At 45.5% G+C, this 27,101-nt stretch overlaps 1 protein-coding gene across 8 annotated transcripts; it reads left to right on the top strand.

Moving 5' to 3' along the window:
- The first annotated feature begins 52 nt into the window (after nucleotides 1-52).
- On the top strand, nucleotides 53-27,101 carry ZBTB1 (zinc finger and BTB domain containing 1). 8 transcript variants are annotated; one of them, XM_064422890.1, is made up of 3 exons: nucleotides 3,059-3,432; nucleotides 12,860-14,771; nucleotides 25,300-27,101. In XM_064422890.1, the coding sequence occupies exons 2-3, from the start codon at nucleotides 12,880-12,882 to the stop codon at nucleotides 25,334-25,336; spliced, it is 1,929 nt and encodes a 642-aa protein (XP_064278960.1). In that variant the 5' UTR covers nucleotides 3,059-3,432; nucleotides 12,860-12,879; the 3' UTR covers nucleotides 25,337-27,101. The 8 variants fall into 8 exon arrangements, with proteins under 8 accessions (XP_064278955.1, XP_064278954.1, XP_064278956.1 ...); XM_064422885.1 differs by lacking the exons at nucleotides 3,059-3,432; nucleotides 25,300-27,101 and adding an exon at nucleotides 53-1,394 and having other exon boundaries at nucleotides 12,860-21,028; XM_064422884.1 differs by lacking the exons at nucleotides 3,059-3,432; nucleotides 25,300-27,101 and adding an exon at nucleotides 2,626-2,758 and having other exon boundaries at nucleotides 12,860-21,028.

The raw sequence follows: 27,101 nt of genomic DNA, 5'->3' as shown, positions 1-27,101 counted from the left end.
TTTTTTTTTTTTTTGGGAGGGTGCGTGTTTTGCCGTGCGTTGCCAAAGGAATCAGTCTGGGCTCGGGGGGGCTCGGCTTCTTGATCGCCCAGTGGCGGAGTGCGGTCCGCTGAGCGCCTCAGCTCTCGGCATAAAGCGTGCGCGGCCGGGGGGGTGTTTGCTGGATTGCTTTGGTTTTTTGTTTACAGAAAAAAAAAAAAAAAAAAAAGAAAAAAAAAGAAAAAAAAGAAGTAAAGGAGATTTCCCGGTTTGGGCGGGAATGGATGAGAAGATACGATCCGGCTCCCTCAGCAATGCCTGCGGCCTCTGTGCTGCTTTAACCGCGGCCAGTCCTGAGGAGCGGCGTTTCCCTGCCAGGCCTCCTCCTCCGCTCGCTCGCTGCTGTTAAACCAGGGTTATTTTGGGCGAGAGCAGCTGTGCCGGCTGAGGTGCCAGGCACAGGAGGAGGCACAGGCGGCACTCCCACCCTTGACCGCGATTGCCTGGCCACCGGCAGCCTCTCCCGGGCAGGGATGGGCTTCTCCCGGGAAAGGCGAGCGCGGCCCCTGCGCTCCCCACCCCTCCGCTCTGGCCCTCAGTCCGGTCCATACAGCGTCCTGCTGCCACCAGGTTAATTTGATGTTCACGCGTTGTTTTTCCAGCTGGAAAAGGCAATGAAAATCACCATTTGTGTGCTTTTGTCATGATTTTGGTGCAGTTTCCAAGATCTATCACACCCACCGCCTCCATGGCATCTCTGCTGACTCAGGGCCTCTGCAGAAGATACTCAGTGCCTCGGATCATCCCTCTTGGTTCCCTCTCAGCATTTGATAGTTTGTAGTCCATTTTCTTTTTGCTTCCCCGTAACTGCAATTCTTGAATATTAAAGGCAAACAATGCTCCTGGCCACCAGAATCCATCAGCTTATGGAGCTGTTTCCAGGCAGACTGAGCCTGGGTGGATGATGAAGATGTGCTGAGAGATGACAGACCATAGGCTCCAAAGTATATTCATCCATGTGTTTGCTGCTTATCCCACTGACCAGCACAGCTTTATGCTTTATTTCTTCTATTTTAAATATAAGGCTCACAGGACTCAGGGACTGTCTTTCCCTCCTGTGTTTGTGCAGCAGCAGAACTGAGAGACCATGGAGCTATAATCCTGCTGCTCCTATAAATATTAGTAGCCACTTTTCTTCCCCAAAAGAGGTTGGCAGTAGGTGGCTCAAGGTTTTGTACTCTGCTTTGGGTTATTTAACATATTTATTAACCTGTGTATGGAGCGAGTCGCTATTTGCAGATGGCATGTTATTTATTTAAATGATTAATTATTTACATGTTATTTAGGTTGACTCCGGTCCAAAGAGGACTTTGAAGAGCTTCAGAGAAACCAGAGCCAAACTGATGAAAGCGGTGGTGAGGAATGAAATTTGGTGTTTTGCTGTAAAACACAGGCGATGATATCACTCACAGCCAATACAAAGTGACACAGCCTATGCTGGTGGGTCAGAAAGACATCAGGACGTAATCACAGCTCTGTCCATGCGTGTTTCTACTCCCTCCTCCTCTGCGGTCAGAAAATAATAATTTTTAAAAAAGTAAATTGCAAATGTAAGTGTGGTGGGAAGGCAGTAAGAGAGCGGGGGTGGTGAGAAAGGGGCACTGCCTGGTGCCCCACCTTACCGGAGGTGGCAGGAGCTCCCGGTGTGACGCACATGGGACAGAGCAAGAGGCTGCACAAGCCCCTCATGGGCGCTCTTGGCTTGTGCTGCCCTGGGCTGTGTAAAGAGGCAGGGAGAAAAAGACTCTTGAACCGTAAGAAAAGCAACCTTTCGGTGTGATTTGAAAACCACGACTCTGTTTGCTTATGGAGGCCGTTTATTTAACTTCCTATGAAACAGGAAAACCTACAAAGCAGCTGTAATGTGGGGGGTCCCTCCATCTTCTGTGGGAGCTGGTGTCTTACAGCCACAGAGGGTTTTTTCCCTTGGCACTGCTATATATCCCAGAGGCAAGGCTGAAGAAGAATGAGAGGGGAAACAGGGAATTTTTTTTAGGCACATTCTGAAAGACATATTTTGAAAGCTCTGCTTTTATTCTGTGGTGGTTAGAAAACCCCCAGACAGACCCAGAAGGAAGGGCTGATCCTCCATTTGGAAATCGGGATTGTGTTAGTGGGGTTTGTCCAGAGGAGGGATGCCTCAGGAAAACCTTCAGGGTCACTGAAGCAGAGATGGATGCTGGTACATTTTAACATTGTGGCATTTTATTTTGTTGCCTTTTTTGTTACTTTTGCCATTTTCAAATTTGTAATAAAATCTCTTAGTTTTGCTATGATTAAGTTTGCCCCTTTGGCTTGTCAGATACTTAGAGGGATCTCAGTTGCAGCAACATAAAAACAATGGTATCTCCAGAAACTGAATGATGGAGCTGTGCGGATTAAACACTTACAGTGCTTGTGCTGAAGGACAAATGTCACTTTAGGGGTGGAAAAGTCAAGTGGTAAGACCTGGAGGAAAGCCTGACCTGGCTTATGTTTTCTCTCAGATCTGCGGCAGATAGCAGGGGGGCCGGAAATCCCACTTACTCACATGGGATAGTTCCGGAGAAGCTGGATGCTGTCACACAGGAGAGGTCCAGACACTGGTGGGAAGAGGGCCTGGAACAGCTCCTGGAAGGATGAAAAAAAGCGCTGTTCTCGGGATCTGTGACAGAGCGTGGCGGTGGCTGCCAGCGCTGTGCTCCCGCATCACCGTGAGGCTCCAGGAGGGAGGGCGGAGGTATTAACGTGTGAAATTGCAGCGAGAAGGAAATACTTCCCCACGCAGCTCGCAGGGGTTTTCTCGCAGTTGAACTGTCCCACGCGGGGGCCGTGGGGCTGCGGGTGCAACACTCCATCGCCGGACACCCGCACGGGTGACCGGAGCCTCCCGGTTAGCACCGGCTGCTTCTGGGGCAAAGCGGAGACCCCCGTTCCCTGCGGCGAGCCCGGGTGCGCGGGAAGGGGCGGACTGCGGGGGGCCGGGGGAGCAGCGAGGCGGGACAGTCCCGGTGGGCTGCCGCCGCCACCGAGCGCTGCCCCGCCGCGGGTCCGGGGGGCTCCGCCGGAGGACGGGGAGGAGCCGGGCTGAGGGGGCTCCGGCAGCGCCAGCCCGCGCCGCGCCGCGTCCCCGGCGGCATGGGAGGAGAGCGGAGCGCGGCAGGGAGCCGCCCGCCGGGCCCCGGCATTGGCGGCGGCGCAGCAGCGCTGGCAGCGGCGGCGCCGGGAGCCGCGGCCGCCGAGGGGAGGGGTCCGGCTCCGTGCGGTCGCGGCGGAGCCGGCGCTGCGGCAGCGGCAGCGCGGCGGGGCGGAAGTCCTTTGTTGCAGCCGCGGCGGCAGCGGCAGCAGCAGCAGCGGCGGGAGCGGCGCGGACACGGCTCCCCGTCGACGGCCGCCGCCTCTCCCCGAGCCGCGGTAAGCGGGGCCCGGGGGCCGCCGCCGGGACCCGGGCAGGAGGAGGCGGGAAGCGGCCGCAGCTCCGCCGGCGGCGGGAGGTGGGAAGTGCCGAGCGGCGGCGTGGCCCGGCGCGGCCCGCCATAGTGGCGGCGGCGCTGCCAGGTAGGGGCTTTCCAGCCGCGGCCGGTCCCTGGCCGGCGGCCGGAGCGGTGACCTTGCGCCCGGCGGCCGGGCAGGGCACGGCGCGGAGCGGAGCGGCGCCGCGGGGACTGCGCGGGGGCTGAGCGGCGGCGCCGCGGCGGCGGCTCCGGCTCCGGCTCGCTCTTTGCCTCCCTCCTGCCCTCCCTCCTTCTCTCCGGGGGTCGCGGCGGGCGCGCTCCACCTGCGGGGCGGGGGTCGGGGGATGCCGCGCTGGAGAGCGAGAAGCGGCCTAGGGAGGTGCAGGGGGCGAGAGGCGGGGAAGGGAAGGGAAGGGAAGGGCACCGCGCCGCCCGCGTGGCTCCGGGGCTCGAAGTCGCGGTAAACATCTCGAGTGCCGCTATCGCGCCCGGCCCCGGCCCCCGCCGTGGGTCCCGCCGCTTCTCTTCCTTTTGTCTTCGCAAAATAAACGCCCCAAAACTTCGAGTGAGTTGCGGTAGTTTAGCGAAAAACGGAGCGGAGCTGCAGCCCGGAGGGAATGCTCCACCCTGCCAGGCGGGAGACTTGGGTTTCACTCGGGGCTGCCAGTGCGCTGGTTGGCCGTGGAGGCGGCTGGAAAGGAAGGGGAATACTTTTGTCACATAAAAAACAAGCCCTGTGCCGCTGTGGGAGCGGTGTCGAAAGTCTCGTTCTTCAAAGGACTCCTCTTTTCTGCTCGCATAGAAAGGTAGTTGAAGAGAGTAGAGGAAATGGGACTGAAAACGCTGTGAGTTTGGGGCTGGGTTTTTTTTTTCTCTCTATTTTTCAGGATTTTTTGTGACTCAGTTTCTCAAGTTAACCCCCTGTTTCAGCTGATACAGGAGTGCCGGTTCCTCCTGACACGTAGGCGTTGCTAAACGGGTAGCATGGCTTGGACGCTGCTTAATATTTGGGTGTTTACTGCCAGGTTGTCACTTGCATTATTTCCCTCGCACTCGAGTATCGCAAAGTACAGCACGCACTGCAAAACTATCCGGGGTTGCAACAGTGCGGTGTTCCTTAGGCATTTAATTACACTAAACAAACATTCCTTTAATTAAAGGTGTTTGTTTAACATTCCTCATTACAGCTCTTGGAAAAACCCACAGAGCAGCCGTGAGCAGGGGGATGCGGGCTTCTCGTTTTTGCCGAATTACAAGTTAAGCTTTCATGGCGAGCGGAGGAGAGGCAGGAGAGGCGTGGGGACCATATGGCCGTGGGGAAAACCGGCCAAACGCGAGCGGTTGCAGAGATTTTTCTTAGGCAGCAGCAGCAGCAAAGCGAGTTGACAAGATTGTGGAGAGATTTTTGGATGACTGGCCAGAAAACCTAAGGAGTAACAAGTAGTATTAGCTGCGCTCTGCTGATGTTTGAGGTAGCAGGGAACCAGCACCCACTGAGGGGGTGGGATGCAGGTAATGAAGATGTGGGGTTGGTGCTGTGTGGGAAGCTCAGAGAAGTAATGGAAGCCACTTCTTCATAGTAGCCAGAAAGTTTTGTGTGGAATAAGATCACAGAGTTAACAGATGCTTCAGCTCTGCTTGCACAAGTCTTCATCAGACTCAACCACTGTTGTCACTGGCACAGGAATTAGCAGCGATTACATTGAGAGTGCTCATGCCAGCCAGGGATTTGGGGTTTTAGATGCTTTCTTACTTGAATGTCAGTGGCTGCTTCTTTCACAGATTTCTGTTCTTGCTGACAGTGGAGAGCCCTGAAAATCCAGGATGGACAAAGCCGCAATAGCTATTTACCTGCTGGATGGAAATAGAATAGCTGCTCAGAACTGAGATAGTGAAAGTTTCCTGATAAAAGCCTGGTGTCCTTTCTCTTAGTTGTTACAGCTGGGCCTCTTACTAGAGCTGTTCTGGACCTACACACATGTCGAGTGAGAAGCCATGTGTTCATTTTTCAGTTTGGGCAGTGGTTCTCCAGCAGTTGAGTTATTCAGCCCTGCCTTTGCTTGGGAATGCTAAACACCATTCCCAAGGGAATGGAGGGGTATGGTAAACACCCTCACCCAAAGAGTTCTGCTGTGGACACAGTGTGTGGGCACAACAGCTGACATAATTTGCATGAGGACCGTTTATATCCTCAGATTGGTCTGGTAATTTTTAATTTGTGCGCACAGTGTCATTGCAAAACTCCAGAATTCACTGGCTGTTGCATTTTCTCCCCTCCCCATTAGACCTGTTTAATTGGATGGAGACCCTAGTAGCCTTGTTTTTATTTTTAGTATGCTGAAAGTAAAATGTGAAATATTTAAGACCAGGAAGAGTCAAAAAAACCTGTAGTCTGATCTGTGTGCCACAAGTTACTGTGCTTCATTCATGTGCATCCAGCAACTTGTTACACTGAAGTGCAACCTGTATTTAGCCAAGGATCCTTTCCTGGGAGGCACCTGTGACTTCATTTGAGGGTCTCAAGACGTGGTTAAACCACCAAGATGCCTCCAGAAGTTGAAAGTTGGTGTAACTCAAGAGAGCTGAGATGAAAAGGCTCATCTTTCTGCTGCAAAGCATAAATTGGGTGTCATAGTTTTTTTCCCCACTAATTGTTTCTTTTAAACATATCATTACCGTGTTGCCTGACAACTGTAAAGGTGCCAGATAAAAGATAACTGTGACTTTCTAGAGTCAACCTTTGTGGCTAGCAAGTTACTTTAAAGGACTGCATAAGGTCTCTCTAGGACTTCTGCTCCTTAGATCTGAAGTTGTTTGAAGTTGAAATGGGGCTTTAGCACAAACTCAGTTTTCTTATTTTTTTCTGTCAAGCTGTATTCCTTGTCTTTCGAGGAGTGTTCTGACCTAAGACCATGTAGTGTATCTTAACTAATTTTCAGCTAGCAGTTGAGAAGCATAACTTACTAAAATTTGACGTCTGTTTCTCATTTGTGGGCATGGATGCTGAATCAGCAGAGAACTGCTGGCTGAGCAGAGGAGAACGGGGCATCCAGGAGCTCTGACAGCTCATGCTGGAGGCTTTGGAGCATCTTCCCTTCCCCTGGTTCAAATCTAGCCCAAATGCCATGAAACTTGTTCCTGTACATTGCTCAGGAGTCTGTTTAAAATGAGTTGATTCGGCCATCGGGATGTGTCTGAAGATGAGTATCTGCCTCACTGGAATCATCTTCCCAGCTGACATGCCTGAAAGGCAGGCGATTGGAAGGGCTGGGGGAGGAGGATAAATTATACCTTTAGCCTGAATAATGGAGCTTAATTACATTTTCCCTGGCAGTACATGGAATTCCCATAGCTGTTTTAATTTATGATCAAGGCTATGCTTAAAATGCAAACTGATGCATACTCGCTGTTGAGGTGGATGGTTGTCACCTGGCCCCAAGTTCTTTGCTGTTTTTTCAGTGTTTGTGTAAACTGAGGCACCCAGAGCAATCTCTGTGGCTTCCTATTGAGTATATCCAGGTAAAAGGTGTAGCCTGTCGACAGCTCTGTGGTCAGTGCAGTAGCAGAACACAAAAACTTCTTGGGTGTTGTGTGGAGCATTTATGCATGTTCTATAGGATTTTCTGCAGCATGTCAATGCTGTCATTTAGGAATCCAGGCTTTTTGGTAGATCTGACCCACAGTGGCAAAATTAGGGGGAAGAGTTCTTGGGAACCCACACCAGGGTGGGGTATGGAGACAGACGGCGATGGGAGATTTGCTTTCTGATCCTCGTGTGCTTGTTTTTTGGGTAGCTGGGCGTTGTTTGCTTGAGGTTTTCCAGTCTCATTTTCTAATAGCACCAAATTCTCCACTCATTTATTACACTTTGGTCCAGCCTGTTCTTCGTTTCCAAAGAAAAGGAGCCAGTAACTAAGCATGTAAGTGCTGTGTTTTTGCCTGCTCAGCAGTGGAAATGCTGGGTTTTGAAAACCACCTACTAATTTTAGGAGCCGAAAGGCTCCTGAATTCTGAACCTTGTGGTATGTCTGTTTTAAAGACAGAGAAGTTAGCAAAAGAACTTCACTACTTCTTTGCTTGAGGACTTTTTAAACTTCTTTTGTTTTAAAACATCTCAGAAAACTTTCGAGTGTGAGGAAATGATGGCGTGGAGCTGTAGTAAATAGCTATTTTTTCTTGTTAGCAGACTTAAAAACAACATAATTGGTTAGTGTAGTAGTGCAATTTAACCTTGTTCATGGTCACATCTGAGTAGTATCTAAGTGGTGCTTCAAAAGAAAAGACTGGTGGCAGACAAGTAGCTTGAATCAGAGTTTGGCTGTGTGGAAATAAATATTTACTAGGGAAATAAAATGCATATGGAGACTTGGAGCTTGAAAATCAGAGTGAAAATACCCAAGTCAAATACCTTCAGTTTTTATTTTCATATCAGATGCTTTTCTAGTACATTTTTTCAGAACACTTCTGCATCATTCAGGGTTGCTTACAACATGGCCTTTGCTGCATTTACCAGACAAATCAATCACTGCTGAAGATGGAGTCACTTGGCTTCCTTGTGGACTTGTGAGGTTGGTGCCTCCAGGATTTGGATGCTGCACAAAGTGTGCTAGTCCACTGGGCAAGTGGCTGGTGATTCTCCTGTCTTTGAAAAAGAGGATCAGAAATAATTAAAAGCTTTGGATTGACAAACTCACCTGTATGGAGCTTTACTTTTCCAAGATATTTGCTGTTTAATACATACAGAGGATAGCTCCCACTGGCCTCAGTTGCCACCAGTGGTGTTTACCTGTGTGAATAAATTGGACATCCAAAAAATGCAAGCCAGGCTAATTAAAAAAACCAAAACGGAAAGGTTGAAATTACTTGTCCTGGCATTGACAGCAGTGGGATAATGTTCTCCAAGCAGTGGTCATTGCTGTGAGATCCTCCTGTTTGTCCCCCACTTCTCATTCACTTCACATCCTCCAAGTGCTTGGCCAAATGAGCAGGGATCTTGTCTTGTACTGCTCAGATCCAGGCCTGGACAGATCCAGAGGATGTGCTGAGTAACAGAAATGTTGGTAAGAGGGATGGAAGAACATACTTTGCTATATACATATATATGTGTATACCTTGAATTTTCTGTAAAAAGACCAGTTTTCATTCTAATAACCTTTTTTTTTCCTAAAGCAAACTTCAAAAATAGTTTGCAGTACTGATCCACCCACAACTGATAAATGCAGATTGCTGCCATTTTTACAATTAAAGTAACAAAGTAATGATAAAATACCATTTTCTGGGAGCTTGCCCTTGTTGGGAAGGTGTTTGTCAGCAAGCCTGTCGTGCTTGTTAATGGCAAGACTGGGAATTTGGGGTGCAATTCCTGCTCTGAAGGCATCAATGCTGCAATTGTTTTCCACCCATCCCCCAGGAAGAGCCTGTCTGTGGTTTTTACCCCTTCTGCCCTTGGCCCTGCAGCCTGGCTCTTCCCAGCCCCTTGCCCACGTGGCTTCTTCCCTCCACTGTTTCGACCCTCATTGCATCCACTTTTAATTCCCACTGCTGCTTCCTAATCCCAGTGCCCTTCTCTTGGCTCAGCACTGTGCTCCCTGCCTGCCCTTTTCTTCTCTCCAGATTTCCAGCGGGTTTCCATCACATCCTCCTCACATTTCCCAATCTCCCTGTGTTTTCCCTACATCCCCTCCTGGCTCTGGCTCTCCCTCAGCCAGAGCTGGGCATCTTCTCCATCAGCTACCACAAGGGAAGCTGAGACCCCGTGGTGAGTTGTGCTGTGGAGGCTTTGCTATCAGCTGTGACATTGTGGAGGTGGCACATGGGATCATGGAATGGTTTGGATTGGAAGGGATCTTTAAATGCCATCTAGTCCAACCCCCCCTGCAGTGAGCAGGGATATCAACAAAATCAGGATGCTCAGAGCCCAATCCAGCCTGGCCTTGAGTGTTTCCAGGTTTGGGGCAGCCACCACCTCTCTGGGCAACCTCTGCCAGTGTCTTTAACACCCTCATAATAAAAAATTTCTTCCCTCTATCTGAATCAACCCTTTTGTAGTTTAAAACCATGGCAGAGCTCTGTGCAAAAGGGGATTTCACTGAGGATGTCTCAGGCAGGCCTCTGTTTACTAAGCAGCTGCAAGAAGATGAAATGTGCTTAGCGAGGCTGTAATCTGAAGTTTCAATAACTAACAAAAGTCTTAAGTGTGAATAAACTGATAATTTCTATCTTCTCCTCTTGAAGCATATAGTTTGGCCAAATTCAGGCAGATTTTTATATTGTGACAACATATCTAAGATATAATGCTTTCTCCCACATAAAGTGTCTCCTCAAAGACTTTGGAAGAGAAACTTTTAATTTCTAAATGAAAAAATAATAATCTGCATACATGAAATCTTTTTCTTAGCCTCATTTTTGGAACCGTTTTGGCTGAGGCTTTCTGTGGAGGAGGGAAAAAAAGTAATCAGTCCAAGGTTTCAGAAGGAAAGTTTTTCTGTTGCTGGTTGAAATGTGTCGAAGTTTTAAATAGCCCGACACAGGCTCTTGTGGTGGGAAGTTACATCCAGCAGGTTAATACAACATCTAGAGGGAGGATGCTAGGGCTGTCATTAACATAAATAACCTCATGCACTCTGTTTTAATACCTACATGTAGTACTGCTGTGGTAGAGACCAAGTACATGTCAAATCCGAAACCTTGCCACCCTGCCCGAGCAGCCTCATGCTCCACCCTTTTTTCCCTGCGTGGTGGCATTGCCAGTGGGTCATTGTTGCACGTCAGGATCCACATGCTGAAAGCTTTGCAGGACTTCATCTGTCAAAAGGAGAAATAGCTTTTACCATTTTCAAAGAAGACGATTTGAAAAAGGTGAGTTTGTGTGCTGTCACTCGTTCCCACCATCTGGAAACGACACCATCTGCAGGTGCATGTAGATAGTTTGTGACCACCTCTTTTGTACAGGCTTGCTGTTTGTATTGCTGTTTTTCTATTGGAGGACACAGTGGAGTATATCTAGTGTAGAAAAACCACAATTTAATAAAACGTTTTGAACATGCCACTTTATGAGGATGGGGAAGTTAACATGAGCTGTCCTGAGCCTTTTCTTGTCGTGTTGGCGGCTCACACCAAGAGGCCAGTGGTGCCTTAGACAGCATCATCTCATTTTCTCATTGGTTTTCACTTTTAGAATGTGGAAGTTAATTCTTTATCATTATGCAGCTGCCATTCTTAATACAATAGATTGAGTAACATTTAAGCATCTAATGAATTGCCTCAAATGCAAAACACGTTACCACTTGGAAGAATATGAAGTGCACTTTTATTATTACTGATGTCAAGAGCTTTGCTTTCTTCACAGAAACTCTGAAATCACCCAGTGACACAGACAATAATCAGTTTCTGTTGAAAAGATGTGGAGTTGCTTCAGAGGTTCTCATACTTTCAAAGCCACTGCCTTACAAGTTAGTAAAAAAAGAGAAATTAATTCAATTCAACGAGTTGCATTTCTGCAGTGGACATCACTGGCCAAACCAATCTGAGAATTATGGCTGGGTGCTACCCTGAAGTTCTGGGTGTGGAGGGTGGGGTTGAGAGGAGAGGAGCAGCTGCCATTCAGATGCTCGTTGTCAGTGTAGTTCAACCCAAATCTCAAGGTTCCTGTTGCCAGACAAGATCTTGTTCTGGGGGTGATCCATAGGAACTGCTGTGTGAGTTGGCAGTAGAGAGTATTGCTGGGTGGGGTGAGCATGTTCTTTTCTCGAGAACTTGGGAGCCTTTCTGCTGTGGCAGTCCTTTGTGGAATGAAGAAGGGGGACTTAATTCTAGGTTTGCTGCTTAACAACCCAGGCAACGCCTATGACTTGTGAATTCAACACTAATTGTGGAATTTAATTTCTCTACCATTTTTCCCCCTAGGAGATATAAGCTGTTAGGAAAAGGAGAAGAAAAATGGAGCATTTGTGTGTGTGTTGTGTTTAAATTTTGGGCAGTTGAAAGAGTGGTAGCAAATCAATCCATGCATTTCATTGAGTCATAAAATGCCCTTTAGTATATATTATTTGCTAGCCTGGACTTTATTTGCACAAACCTCATACAGTTATTTGTATTGTTTGCAATAACCTTTCAAAATGTTAAGAATCCTCATTACTGCTTCACGTTTTTCATTTCAGTTAGGGTGTTCTCTGTACCCTCTTCTGGTTCCTGACCCCCTCAGCCTGTGCAGTTAGAATAGCTTTTGTGTATCAGTAAAGGTTTTCCAAAGTGAGTCGTGACTAGGCACTGGCCACACTTGGTGAAGTTTGTCTTTAATCAAACACACAGCTCCTGTATACACTGCATTTCTTCTGGATATTTTTGTTAACATAAACCATGACATTTTATTCCTCTTTTCCCCTGAGGGCGAGTTAGTCCTTTCACATAGAGCAGCCCTCAGCACTGGCAGACCTTTCTGTCCAGTCTTAGCCGGGGCTTCATTTCACCGCGGCTCCACCTCTGGTTTGCCGGCTCTCTCAGTTCTCCATTGCTGAGTTTTTCTTTGTCCGCTTTCCCATCTACGTGTTTTGGTTACATTTCAGCTCTCTGAACGAGTGGTTTAGAGAGCAGTTGGAGGCACGGCGTGCACCACTTCCTGCCTCTGCAGTCCCTGTGGCTGTCACGCAGCTCGCCTGGTCACCATCTGCAGCTCTGGGCTCGAACGTGGGACGTGCCACCGCAGCCGGGCTGCCCTCTGCTTCTGAGAAGGCGTTTGAGTTTGCAGTTCCTGGTTTGCAGGACGCCTTGCAGAGAAGGTTGAGATAGTCCCTCAGCTGCCACAAAGAGCAAAATGTGTGGAGTAGCTTGTGTGGGTGCTCTGTTGTATCTTAATTTCCTTTAATGGGGAGGGAAAGACCAGTTTGAGCCTGGCCTGGTTTCCAGTGTGTGTTGCATCATGTGCCCGTTGGACTGACAGGTAAAAAGGCAAGTTGAGACTGAAGAGTGGTTTCTGACAGCCAGCTTACCTTGTATAGGTGTTGTCCTGGGGCCATCTTACAGAAGTCTACCCTGTGAAGTTTTTGAAGTTCTGCATTCAGAATTCATATCTGAAAACCTTGGCTGTAGGACTTGGAGATATATTTGCTAATTTATATTCTAGCAGCTCTGATTGACATGTGTGCTGGTTATGTTTATTAGTTTACTAGTCTTGTAAGTCTAGTGGTAAGCACATGGAATTATGGATGCTTTCACTGGCATCAATATTCGTAAGTAGTTACCAGCAGAGATCTCCAGACAGGAAACTGTACTGCAGACTGGCAGAATGGGAAGATCTAGAGAGAAAAGAGATGGCAGTTCCTTCCTACGTTTAAGTAGGCTTTGGGTTTTGTGCTCGTGATTTAACAAATACCTTTTTCTTTATGCAGGGCTGTAATCGAAGTACAAGATGGCAAAAACCAGCCATAGCAACTATGTCCTTCAGCAGCTAAACAAGCAAAGAGAGTGGGGCTTTCTGTGCGACTGCTGCATCGCTATCGATGATATTTATTTTCAAGCACATAAAGCAGTCCTTGCTGCCTGCAGCGCCTATTTTAGGATGTTTTTTATGAACCATCAAAACACTACAGCCCAGCTGAATCTAAGCAACATGAAGATTAGCGCTGAATGCTTTGATCTTATTTTACAGTTCATGTATTTAGGAAAAATTATGACAGCCCCTGCCAATTTCGAGCAATTTAAAGTGGCCATGAACTATTTACAGCTATATAATGTACCTGAGTGTCTAGAAGATATACAGGACACAGACTCAAATAGTTTAAAGTGTTCATCTCCTGCTTCTAGCACGCAGACTAATAAAATGATATTTGGTGTGAGAATGTATGAAGACGCACTTGCTAGAAATGGCAGCGAAGCAAACAGGTGGGGCATGGAGCCACCAAGTTCAACGGTAAATACATCCCATAACAAAGAGCCTGAGGAAGAACCTTTGCACCTCAACAGCTTCCCCGAGCAACTGTTTGATGTCTGCAAAAAAACCACCACGTCCAAATTCTCTCACACGAAAGAGCGCGTGTCGCACTCGCGCCGGTTTGGAAGGAGCTTCACCTGCGACAGCTGCGGGTTTAGTTTTAGCTGTGAAAAGCTACTGGATGAGCACGTGTTAACATGCACCAACAGGCATTCCTACCAAAGTGCTAGGTACTACAGTGCTGAGAAAATAGACTTTAGTGAAAAGAACTCTACTTCTAAAATGATCTCCACACAAACAGAAAAGTACAAGGGGGACTCGAACCATGCTGCGGACGATTCGTCGTCTCCCGTGTCAAACATCACGAGCAGAAAAAGCAGCACTGTTGCCTCTGAGACATCAGGTGAAGAAGGAAGTAGAGCCTCTGAGAGGAAGAGGATTATCATCAAGGTGGAGCCAGAGGACAATCCTACGGATGAGCTGAAGGATTTTAATATTATCAAGGTGGCAGATAAAGACTGCAATGAGTCTTCTGACAATGACGACCTAGATGATGAACAGGAAGAGCCGCTTTACAGATACTACGTTGAGGAAGAGATGAGAGAGAAGAGAAATGCTCGTAAGACTCTAAAGCCTCGTTTATCCATGGATGAGGATGAAAGAAAGTGTTTGAAAAGTCCACGGCACCTTAACAGCAAAGCTTCTTCAGTGCAGGAAGATGTGGAGAATGCTCCATGTGAACTTTGTGGGCTAACAATCACTGAGGAAGATCTGTCCTCTCATTATTTATCCAAACACATAGAAAATATATGTGCTTGTGGCAAGTGTGGTCAAATACTGGTCAAAGGCAAGCAGCTACAGGATCATGCACAGACCTGTGGAGAACCCCAGGATCTGACCATGAACGGGATCAGAAATTCTGAGGAGAAAATGGACTTGGAAGAAAACCCCGAGGAGCAGTCAGAAATAAGGGACATGATGTTTGCAGAGATGCTAGAGGACTTCAGGGACAGTCACTTCCAAATGAACAGCCTTCAGAAAAACCAGTTATACAAGCATTCTGCCTGTCCTTTCCGATGCCCTAATTGCGGCCAGCGTTTTGATACTGAAAACCTAGTGGTTGAACATATGTCAAACTGCCTGGAGCAAGATCTGTTCAAGAACTCCATGTTGGAAGAGAACGAGAGGGATCACAGGCGTAAGCATTTCTGCAACCTTTGCGGGAAAGGATTTTATCAGCGTTGCCACTTGCGGGAACACTATACCGTTCATACCAAGGAAAAACAGTTTGTTTGTCAGACATGTGGGAAGCAGTTCTTAAGAGAGCGCCAGTTGCGGCTCCACAATGATATGCACAAAGGCATGGCCAGGTATGTCTGTTCCATTTGTGATCAAGGAAACTTCCGAAAACATGACCATGTACGGCATATGATATCTCACTTATCAGCTGGAGAGACTATATGCCAGGTCTGCTTTCAGATATTCCCAAATAATGAGCAACTGGAGCAGCACAGGGATGTTCATCTGTATACATGTGGAGTATGTGGAGCAAAATTTAATTTGAGGAAAGATATGAGATCTCACTATAATGCCAAGCATTTGAAAAGAACATAAGCATAAACATACTGTTAAAGCATTAAGTTGGCAGCAGAGAGAACACCAAAGCAAAGCATAAGTATAGTAAAAAAATTTGAAAAGGAAAAAAAAATTGAAAATAAGTCTCTTTTTTATTATTTTTTTAAGACCCTCCTAACCATAGGTGTCTGTTTAGGCTCATTAAGTATAAAGCTTTGAAAAGCATCATGTGTTTAATTATTACATTTTCACTGTTTCCTAATACCAGTTTCTGTTCTTAATTTTATTGTTTTACTACGTAGATATACAAATCATTATTTTTAAACTGTAGATTAAAAGCACAATGTTACCCCTTCACTGACTGCTATTAAACAGTTCTCGGATCCATGTCCGTAAGATGAGTGCTTTAATATTTCCATGTGTTGTTTCTTCATGTGAAAATTTTAGATTCCAGCGATTAATGTGCAAGAGCATAATTGTTCGTAATCCCCAAATTAATTTTCAAAATGAAAAAAAAAAAACCCAAACACAAACCAACAATGCCAAGAAATAATCCTTTGGGCTCTGGCTCTGCTGCAGGGGCAGAGCTGGCTGTGCTGGTCCCCTGCTTCTTGGCTTTGTTGGAAGGTGCTTCCCAGGGGTGAGAGCACATAGGCTCAGTTAACCCTCGCAGGCTCGGGCTGCTGTGCACAAGGGGGAAGGGAATTAATGACTTGGGATAACCGAGGGGTTCCAGCATTTTCCAGCATTTTCCAGACGGGAAGTCCTAGCAGAGCTGTTCTGCTGATGTTGGCCTTTCTTTCACTGTCTGTACCTCTGTGGGTATGTTTAAGCTGCTTATCCTAACGTACAAAGAAGGAGTGGCTGTGGTGGGTTGCTAGGAATGCAGTATGGCCGTGTGCACTGAACACTGCATTTTCAGCCTAGCTGTGAACTGTGTCTTGCTGCTTGTGTTGGAAAGTTAAAAGCAGGGTGAGTGTGGAGATAGTCCCATTGCTTGGGACCTTGAGGTTTTTTTTGCTTCTTGTTTTCATGATACTTTATCTATGTTCTGTTTTTCAACATGAATATAACCAGACTGCAAAGTTTGCTTAATAAATGTAAAGATATTTTATGCCTTTTAAGATTTCTTTCTGATTCTAGCAGAGCCCTAATCTGTGCAGCTTGTCTCTTAATTTAATTGAATTTAAAAATCCTACTAAGTACCAGCTGACACCAATTCAGTGAGGCACTTTGGCCTTTGAGAGAGCAACTGGCTTTGACTCTTAGGCACCAGCTGTCTAAATGTTTGTTAAGTGTGATTTGTGATGGGGTGGAAGAAAGGATCCTAATACATAATTTTGGAGAAAAGGATCCTGATACGTAATTGTGGAGAAAACAATTAAAAAATAAAACCTAGTTGCACTTTCTCCCAGCAGATCTCACTTTATCAAAGAGGGCAGTAATACTATTTTCCACTGAGCTACGGAGGGAGGAAAGTAATTTAGATCAGCAATTAAGGCAGCTGGATTAGATGATCATTGCAGGTCCCTTCCAGCTGAAATGTTCTATCACCTCATGTGCCAGTGGTGGGGTTGAGAATAGGAGCCAAGAGTTGACAGTCTAGTCCAGGGATTTCATCTGCTTGTTTCTGTCAGAGTTGAGTTTCATTCCTAGTTTCTTGGGGATGATGAAGACTATCGAGTTTTAATTTCAGACTATTCAGAGGAGTGAATATACAATTTAGAATCTGCAACTATTAAACGTAGTGTGAGTTGCCTTGCATTTATTCAGTTTCAAATGTGCATTAGGATTTCTCTTGGTTGGCAGACGTGTGCATTTCTGCAGTGATGGAGAAGGCTCCCCCACCAGCCCTTGGTCCTGAGCCAGCAGCTGCTCTGAGGCACCAGCTGCTTTGGGCACAGTTTAGTGGGCTTTTAGTGTTTTGCTTTAGCTGCTCAGTCCTTTGTTTTCTTGTACGATGCTGAAGTCAACTGAGTCCTCAACAGCACTGGAGCCAAAAGAGCACAGGCGTGAATACATGAATACTCCAGCACTCCAGAGCTGGGGGCTTCATACGCTGCACACAGTGATTCTCTGACATGCAGGTTATCCCTCACAGTTTCAGCTGGATTGGGAAAAGCAGTCAAGGGAAGTGAAGGAGAACTGGAGTGCACTGGGGGAGCTGGCAGGAGGGTCTCGTGCCACTGGAGGAGTGGGAAGACAGAATGGGAGAAGAGATCCTGAGTGGGAGGGAGTGGCAAAGGCAGGCAGGCAGGGTTAGAGCGGTGCAGTGGGAAGCAAACCCCAAAGGTGGCACGGAGGGGTGGCTGGAGGAGTGGATGAAATGTGCCGGCTGTGAGACCAAGGATGACTCAGCTTGGCTGGGGAGCTGTGGGCCTGAGCCATGAGCTCACCAAGGCCGGGTGCGTACCAAGCACGGCCGGCCCCGCTGCGCTGCGGGGACACAGCACAGCCCCGATTAAAGACCTGGCTGAAAGGCAGGAGGTGACCTCTGCCATGTAAGGGATCACTCCTGAATTCGGTGAAGGGCTGAGGCTGATTTATAGAGCCTCCTGCTCAGGATCAGGAGCCCTTGTTTACAGCCTATTGGTCTGAACTTGACCCAAGAATTTTTCTTAAAAAAATGTGACTTCCTAGTGCAAGTAGACCTGTCAGCTGCAGAAGTTAAATGGAGAAACTGGGAATGATGGTATTTATGTGTACTATCTAACTTTATAAACACCCTGAATACCTCTGTTTTTCAATTATAAGCTGTGTTGTTGTAGTAGCCTTTCAAAGTAAAGTTTGTTAAACCTTTCCAACTGAACTTGAATTGATGTTTTTTCCTGTTCTAGGGAAACAAAACCCAGTGCCTTGGAGTTCACATATATGAAAGTCCATGTTAAGGCTCACAAAGTGCATGAATTGCACTGCAGGGAAGCTTAAAAGTGGATCTATGTACATGTAGGCAGAAAAAACCCAGAATGACTGAAGTAGCCTGAGAAGTGATCAAGGGGAGTATAGGAGAATGTAAACAAGTCAGCCAGGCTTGCAAGTAGATGGGTATTTAAATAGATGAGTATTTGAGATGACATGTAAAAGCGTGCAGGGGAACAGTATGGGACTGTTAGAGAAAAGGCCGGGAGTGACAGGAGGAATTTGGCTGCTGTGAAAGGGGAGAAGGTCTGGGTGCTGAGGCAGCCTGGGGCTGGCCACTCCTGAATGTTCTCCCCAGAATGGGACAACATCTGCAGGAGAGTGAAATGATGGTGTTTCAGTGCTCCTACCATATAAAAATGATTTAATGTGGAGACGGAACAGACATGAAAAAAAAAAATCAACAGCAGTTATCCTAGAAGTTTTGCTGTTACTTGAAAGATCATGAAGGGGAAGCAAAAATACTTTATTTAAGAGTTCTTTTCCTCTAATTTGTGCTTTTCTGTTGCCATAACATTGTTCCTTTCCATCTCCTTAGTGAATACTAGCATGTGAAAACACTTAAGGATCTTTAAAACTGGAGGTGTAAGCAATTGCACAAGGCGTAGCCAGAAAGAAAAAGATTTGCTGGATGCCATAAGTTATATTTTTAAGTGATTTGCTGTTCTTATTTTTGGAGGACCTCTCTGTGTTCTCTTGTTTTTCCCATTTTGGCAGTGCTATGGGCTGCAATCCTGAGAATTTATAAGTGGCCAGCCTAGCTCTTAGCTTTCAAGATTTACTGAAAGTTAAAAAGAGGGAATTCATGAAGACCCGGTGTGAGCTTTAAAATATCACAAAAGCTATTGAGCTTCTTATTCAGTTTCAGAGGAGATGTTTAAAATGTTGATATATATATATACTTGTAAATGTTTCCTTCTGACTTGTTAGTTCAAAGAGTATTTACATTTGTGTATAATGATATTTGTAGCCAACAGGTCTGTGGAGAAATCTTGATTTCAATAAATAGAGTATCATGGAATTCTAAGAATTTATGCTTTAATTAGGGGATTTCTCTATGTAATACTTTCAGTTGGTATAAAACATATAATTCAGCGAATTTTTTATTCAAAGCTGTAGACAGAAAATATATTGCCCTGGAGAATGTATTAAAAATACATTGTTATAAAAGTGAACAGTTTGACTACACGATTGTATTTGAATACTCTAGTGCTAAACCATCAGGAGTCTCGGAGCTATTGGTGAGGACATGAATTTGCTCCTGGAGGCTGTGCCACCTTGAGCCCTGGCAGCCCTTTACTTCTCCCCATTAGTTTCAGCTCTCCTCTCCCCTGTGTGCCACCCTCTCCATTGTCAAAGAGCACATACCTATGGAGCTGCACAATGCACTGAATCAAACAGCAGGCTTTTTTCTATTCCCTGTGGGGCTGGTTTTTGGCTGGATCAGTTCCCTGCTGCGCTTCCCTCTCCATCTCTGTGTCAGATCTTGTGCAAGCACAATAGAAGGGGTGGCACGAGAGGAGGAGTGAGTGCTGGGAGGGGGCTCCTTTGCTTCAGCGAGCTGTACCAGAACCCAGAGCATGTCCCAAATTTAACTTGGTCTCTGTCTCCCCCAAGCATCCTCAGGGAAGCTGAACTCTTACAGTCATCTCCTATTTCCTGATAAGGAAAAAGGCAGTCCAACCTCTTACGAATGAGACACATCTCTGCTATCTGCCCTCTTCGTGAGAACTGGAAACCTTCCTGCATTCAGCTCATCCCACAAATATGCTCTGGAGCTTTCTTAGTGTTTCTTGAAGCAGACTGGGTAGTGCTCTGCACCACTGGGTTTGTGTGGTTGGCCTGGCCCGAGGCCAGGAATGAGCTGGGCCCCTTGTCTGGCCAAACACCAGGAATGGCTCCCACCTTCCTGTGGCCTTCCTGCCCTCCAGCTGTGGGCCCAGATGCAGCTGTGGAGCTCCTGTGCCCCTCACTGCATTTCTCAGTAAAGGGAGACAGTCATCTCATATTGGTCTAATGCTGAAAGCTCAGGGTAATTCCATGTGTAAGTGAAGCTGATGCTGGCAGTATCTGTTACTATCCCTGTGTGCTTCTGAGTTTTAAGGGCTTCTCAATCTCAGAGGGTTAAAAATCAAATCTTCTGACTTCCCTAATTCTCAGCTGGTTTGATGCTTGCCGCAGATTTAAAGACCTACAAGATGAAGCATGACTAATTTGACTTTATAAAGTCTGCTGAAGGCTAGAAATTAGGAACATGTTTTCAAAGGCTGACATTTCTGTAGTCCTCAGCTATAAACCACTTTTCTGTATTTTCTTCCAACTTCAAAAAAACCTCCTAAAATATTGCTCTGCGGTGTATTCTTGAGACGTGTGAGTAGGCTGAGATTTTGTAGGGGAAAGATGCCAGAAATCAGGACACATTTTATAAATCAAGTGTCTTTTGCTACTTTTACAGTCACTTCCACAATTCTGGAATTAATTGTGATTTTATTTTTTTAATGCAGAAAGACAAATCTTAATTTGTAACAGGGCAGTAGTGCTCATGACTCAGGAATCACTTCATCATGACTATAAATATTCAGCCCTGAAACAAACAGCCCATGTTCCTTTTCATGTACTTGAATGGCCAGTGCCAGCTTCATAGGAGAAAAGCTATCAGATCTTTATTTGGGTTATTTTTACTCTCAAATATCTTGAAGGGTGGGGATTTTTTTATTAATTTAAGACATGAGAAAACAATGTTGTTCATTGTGCTTTTAGAGAAACGGTTTTCAGTAATTCACGCAGATTCCCTGAGCAAGAGTGGTTGGAAACACATTTCTAAAGTTTCATATTAATATACTAAAGGGAACATAACAGAACTGTGAGATGAGAAATCCTCAGATGGGCCAAGGCCAGGCTTTGACTGTCTCTTTTGTGTGGCCAGTATGGCACACCTCACCCCAGAAACCTTGAGGTTCAGACGTGGTCAGGATCTTTGATTCTTTTGCAAGAAAATGAAAAGGTTTAATCCTTTCCTGTGCCTCCTGGCATACAAAAAAACATAGTAAATCTTCCTGCAGCTACAACCACAAAAACAATGCTGCATGTAGAATTTCCGGTGGGAGGAAAAAAAAAAGAAATGGTTCAAGAACTTCCCTCTCTGACAAAGTTCTGCTGCATTTATTGTTTTCACTCAAACTCACATGTGATTTGCATCAGTGAGATTTTGGGGTGTACTTTTTTTTGTTTGCAAATAAGATGTGACTTCAGATAAATATGTCTTATAGTTCTGTAGACATCCCCAGACTCCTGACAGGGAATGAGTGCATCCCTTATAGGCCTCTAAATCCTAGAAGCTGTGTAGATTGTAGGAAATTCACTGGAAATCAGGTCTGTTGTAAATCCTTAGTTTCTCAATTTGTCTTGTCAGGCAAAGTGCCACCAGTGTCAGCAATTGCCAAGGTCTCTGCAGCAGCTGCGTTGCCAACACAAAAGATGCAAAAATCAGTCTTTCCCCCTCTCTCTTTCCCCATCTCCCCTGATGACCTCTCCCTGGCTATTTTAGAAATGCATCCTTTTGGCTCTTTTATTTGCCCTCTGTTTTTTGAAAAGGAAGATTTGCTTTCTTCCTGTTTTAAAGCAGTGATTAGGGCTAAGAAGTTGCTTTCTTTAATAGTTCTCACATGTTCAGTCGAACCTACACCACTCAGTAATACCTGTTCTCTCCTTTTTAGGTAACCATCCCACTACATTGCGGGTGGTCACCAGAGGGACTTCTGCTTCTGACTCCCCAGAAAATTAAAGAGAAAAATAACATATTGTCCTTCTCTCCATGGCAAAAAGCCCCAAAGACCATGAAAGTTTGTGGAAATGCAGATAAGCTGGCTAAAAATAGAGTTTGCTGAATACCATAAATTGCTTTTGGTTTTGGCAGCAGATACACCAGACTTCTGGTATCGGTTACACTCCTCTTACACAAGTTGTTGTTAGGGCTTTTATTTAGGATGCTAAAGATGGTGCTCTGGTTTCTGCCCTGCCTGTGGGTTTCCTACTGGTACCTACTGGTAGAGTCCCAGCTTCCAAGTTACTGAGGTTCTGGTTTCTAGCCATTGGTTATTGAATTACTTAGAACAAATCAGAAACATTTTAAGAGACAAAATCTAAAGTATCCCTCCTTTGGGAAAAGGACAGATACAGTAATAGTTTAGGAAGAAGAAGTATAGGGTAGGATCTCTTGGAACTGATGAAGAAATTGTCTTAATATGTCCCACAGCCCAGGAGAGAGCTCAGATGTCTGAGCTACATTGTTATCAGGTGAATTAAATAGAAGTTGTGTACACTTACATATGCTGTAAAATATGACACTTAATACTCTGCGTGCCTGGAAGTCTGAGGGTTAGCCACACCTAGTCTGCTTTCAGATGGATTGTGTTTCACTTAGATTTTACTGGCCATTGCTGACACGGTCAGTTCTGCCAGAAAAGACAGAGGTCCTGATGTACAGGAACTTAAAAACAGGGAAAGTCAAGACACAAGAAATTTTACAGTAATTGTCACGGTTCTTTCAGCTTTAGTTTGTTGTGCAAAGAGTTAAATAGTTCAAAGGCAGTTTCCTTTGGAGAATGTTTATTTGATCAAGTTCAGTGTGGCTTAGACCCCAAATAGAAATACCAACTTCAAACAGAGCACTGCTATGAGAGAAGGAATAGTCTGTGGTCTTACAGACCTCACAAGCTGTGTTGGTTTGTTACACAGAGTCAAAACAAAGATGTTACTTAGAACAGATATACATTAACTCAGTGTATTTCACATGCCACATCTTTTGTCTCCCATCTACTTCTCTCCCTGGTCCTTTGGGCTGTGACAAGGTCACTGAGATCCTGGATGAACTACAGTCTCCTCAGTGAAAAGCATATATATATGGTGTGATTGGACCATCCAAGCTACTTAGATTGTTAGAGAATGCTAGAGGAGCTACTGCTCCTGTTTACTAAGTCTGAAGTACTACATCCTTTGGATTTTGGAGCAGTGCTTATCTTTGCTTCTTGGTTCCCTTTACATTGCAGGAAGCGGGGTGAGGAAGAACCCAGTGGGTGCTTCTCTTAGATGGAGCCTGGAAGATCTTCTTAGCTGAGGCGTGTTGTTGTTTTGTTTCTTCAGGTCCTTAGCTGGCTGAATCTTCAGACTTCTAATAAATGCACTAAGCCTTGAAAAAGCATTATTAATGCATGATGAGATAGACCAAGTTCAGCCACTGAACATGAGAGTGGAACCCATGCAGATGCTGTTAGCGCAGGAACCTGGTATCGAGCCAAATCTGGAGAGCCATCTTTGATCTGTCTCCAGATCCTCCTTTTATTTGTAAACATCCAGCTAATCACAGACTTCCTCTGACTTTGATGAAGTGGAAGGAGCCGCATCCTCTGTAAGCTCGGGAAGGGCTGGAATTCTGCAGAGTCTCGGGATGCGGGGATGGGGCTCCCAGCGCCATCTCGTGGCTTGCAGGGAGCGCGCCTGTCCCTGTTCCCAGGGCTGGAATGCTGGGAGGAGGGCGAAGCAGATCCCCCCGCGGCTGTGCATCCCCAGCCAGTTCTGTGCTTAGGGCAGCTGGGCGATTTTAGCTGCGAGGAGGGCACAGCGTTTTATCTCTGATCTCCCTTCCTGTGGGCTGCAGGCTCTCGGCAGTGCCGGCAGCTCCCTCCGTGTGTGCTGCACCCACCCCACCGCAGCTGGCCCTGGTTAGCAGAGTTCCTGCTGTCTCATCGGAAAAATGTGATTTAACAGGCACGGGCAGCCCACCTTCCCGCACTCAGAGGTGGTCCCACACCATGTATTTCAGGGAGGTGGTGGAATGAAGCTCAGTCGTGCGTGAGAGTTGTCCGCGATTTGGAAATGACAGAGATTTTGGACTGCAAAGTGCAGGCCAGCATGGTAATGGTAATGAACAGCAATGGCAAACACTGATGTCACCTGGGGAAAAACAGTGCTCACATGCATACTGTAGTTAGAACACCTTTTTCTCCTCCTTTGCTAGTTTACAAAAAAAAAAGAAAGGTACTTCCTGACTTCTGAGCTAGTCGTGTAAGAGTTACTTTGCAATAACAGCTCTGGTCCAGTGAATTCCCCTTCAAGATTTTAAGGATGTGGTAGGCAGACATATGGCCTTGCTGCTAGAACCAGCAGTACTTTGAAGGTAGCAGTTTGCCCAAGACATGTTTCCCCTGTTCACTTTGCCCTCATGGCACAAAACAAAAACCTTTTGTCCCAGCTGGCCTTTTTGCCCACCTTAAGTATGTGACATGGCACCGAGGGCAGATAAAATACCAGACACGCCTGGGCTGGCACATGCAGTGAGTGAGGGCCTGGCCACGGTGCACACCGAGGTGTGGAGCATCACTCGAGGCTTTCCTCTCCAAGGTGTGCCAGGAAATTCAGCCCTGAGCTGGCCTCGAGGATGCTTTGGCAGGTAAGTAATGCAAAGAGCTGCTAAACCTGGCTTCATGTGCAGCCTCTGCAGTGTAGACACAACCACTTGGGCCAGCACTGCCACAGTCTCATAGAAACAGCCAAGTGTAAGTTATCCAGAAGTGTCACAATCATATACTTTGTGCTATGTGATTCACATATCCAGAGAAAGAAGTCAGTGTGCAAAAAAAAAAAAAAACAACCCAACAACCCTGAGGATTGTTCTCAAAAGTTACAACCATGCATTTCCAGTTTCTTGATTGTTCCTCTTGGACAGAATGGTGCTCATATTTGTCATGAACTAGTGTGGTTGAAAGAGACTTCCAGAAATTGTAAATATTTATGTAATTTATCTGCATTTAACCTAAAATAAGAATTTGGGGTGTGTATGAGGGTGTGTGTGTCAAGTAAATACATAACAGTTACCTCTGACTTAGGCAAGATAAAAAAAACCACAACCAAAAATACGGTCAAATATGAAGCAGTAAGAAGTATTCCAGAGTGGGGGTGTTCCAAGCTGTGAGTGGCTGAGGGGAAATCATACTTGTGCAATTTTTTGAGCATCCACTAAGCCAAGCCATAAACCACTGCTGGAAAGTAACACATACAGTATGAAAACTTACTTCTGGGAGGTTTGGGAAGTGAAGCTTTTCTTCAGCAAATCTGTAGCTGTTTTGAAAACAGAAGGCAAAGGAAAAAGAAGAAAAAGTTTCTGAAACAAGATGACAACATTGTTTAAGGTTGTGTTCTGGTGGGGTAGGGGTTGAAGGAAATGTATGGCTTTTTAAAAGAGTTCCTGACTGTGGTGGGTGCTCTGAATATAACTGAAGGATGGGTATTTAGAGCAAAACCACACATGGTGAGGTGGGAGGGACCACATCATGCTAGCAAATACAGTACTGCAGTGCGGGCTTCTGACTTTTAATATTTTTCTTGCATTTCTTTTCTGCATGGCAGTAGTGAAATAGGGACTTCTAAGCTTCTGAACAACTGAGAGAACCAGATTTGGAGAAGACATGAGGAAGAACTGATCGGCAAAAGATTTCATAAAAACTCAGAACCTCGTGTGCCAGATCTGAATTGGCACCACCTTTGCTTTTTTGACATACTGCAGCAGTCGCAAAAGGCACCAAAGCAGTCAAATTAGAACATGCAGTAAAAGTTGTTTTGGACTCTTCTATGTATCATAAATCTCACTTCCTTGTGACTATTACTTGCAGCTGTAAGAAACAAATTTGAAGTCTTTCATGGAGCAGACAGCCAAAAGAGGCAGATGCCAGGTGTTAAGGGCTGCAATGAAATGAATTTGCAAAATTTCTATCCACATGCTGGAGTGCTCCTTTTCTGAAATGCGGCTTCTTAGAGTTGTTGTTAAAAACTGTAGATTTTTTAGTTCAAACATTACAAGTGTATACTCATGCACAATGCTAAACTATCAAGTGTTAAAAAAAAAAAGAGTAAGAGGTGAAAAAAAAATCTTAAAAACTGAGGACAGAGGGTCCCTGAGAAAGGACAGGATGGTGAGAGAGATCCAGCTACATGATTTCCCCCTGCTGCCATGATCATCATTTGCAAGCTGAAGAGGACCTTCCATGGAGCACAGTGCTTGTATGTGGAGAGTAAAGAAATGGTGCTCTGTTCTTTTAAAAAGAATTGTGACAATTTTTTACCAACAAGGAGATGAGTAAATGTAAAATAATCTTCACAGGGAACGGGGTGCTTCTTGTTCTGGAGCTAAGCCTTGCAAAAGCTGGCTGGAAGAAGAGAATCAGACATTCATGTTCATATTTGAACATTTTAGGAATAGTAATGTCTCCAGCTAAATTAATGGGGGGAAGGGAAAAGCTCTAACTAAAAAACTAATAAGGCAGTAAATGTTCCAAATTAGGAAGCATGAATTATAAAAATATCAATTTCTTTTGCTTCCCTCAGACAACAGTGGATCAAATTAAGACATGTGAGCAGACTAAACATGCTGATTATATTCTGCTGTAGTTACATATTTTACTAATTCTACTCATTATTATAAAAGGATGTTTCATGGTTCACTATAACTGTTATCTCAAGAAGAGTCTGTCTATAGTTTTATTTATAATTGGCATCATTTTCATTACTGTTGTTACAAAGTGTGTACAATATTGTCTGTATTGCAGCTTGTATAGGGCATGTGTCTGTGCTTGCTTTACTCTTTCTGAGTTTATAAAGTTACTATACAAATGCAAGAAAAGATGTTCAGATATCTTTGAATGTGGTTGCTTAATTACGTAGCCCCCAATGTTTCAGCATCTAGATGTTGAAGGTATCAGCTCTATTAACACATAACACCTCAAACATTAATGTAGGTATTTTAAAAGCCCCCAGTGCAGCACTGGGATGCTGACACCTCAGTCCTGGGGGCTGTATGGAGTAAAGGGGAGGATGGTGAATATCTGGGCAAAGCCAGATACCACTGGGGACTCTGCAGGGAGGAGGCACAAGATACCTAAGAGCAAATGGGATGTCCTTTCTATAGAAAACATGAAGGACTTTAAGAGCAGGACCACCACAAAGCAGAGGAGAGAAGGGAATACATTTATAGCATTGCCTTCAACAGTATACAAAGTGTAGGACATCTAGAACAGGCTGTGACTGTTCTGTAACTTAGCAATTACTTCCAGTCTATGTAGAGTATCAGTAAAGACATTCCAGGTTAGTTATCATCATCTTTAAAGCTTATTCTGTGCTTTGCAACATTATCTTTAATAAAATACTCTTACAAA

Source organism: Passer domesticus, chromosome 6, assembly GCF_036417665.1.
Source record: "Passer domesticus isolate bPasDom1 chromosome 6, bPasDom1.hap1, whole genome shotgun sequence".
NCBI lineage: Eukaryota > Metazoa > Chordata > Aves > Passeriformes > Passeridae > Passer > Passer domesticus.
The sequence above is the reverse complement of the archived record's forward strand: the minus strand, read 5'-3'. Positions and strand labels throughout refer to the sequence as shown.

What these genes read in the sequence shown, in the direction of transcription:
- ZBTB1 (XM_064422885.1), top strand. Translation starts at nt 12,880, where the DNA reads ATGGCAAAAACCAGCCATAGCAACTATGTCCTTCAGCAGCTAAACAAG.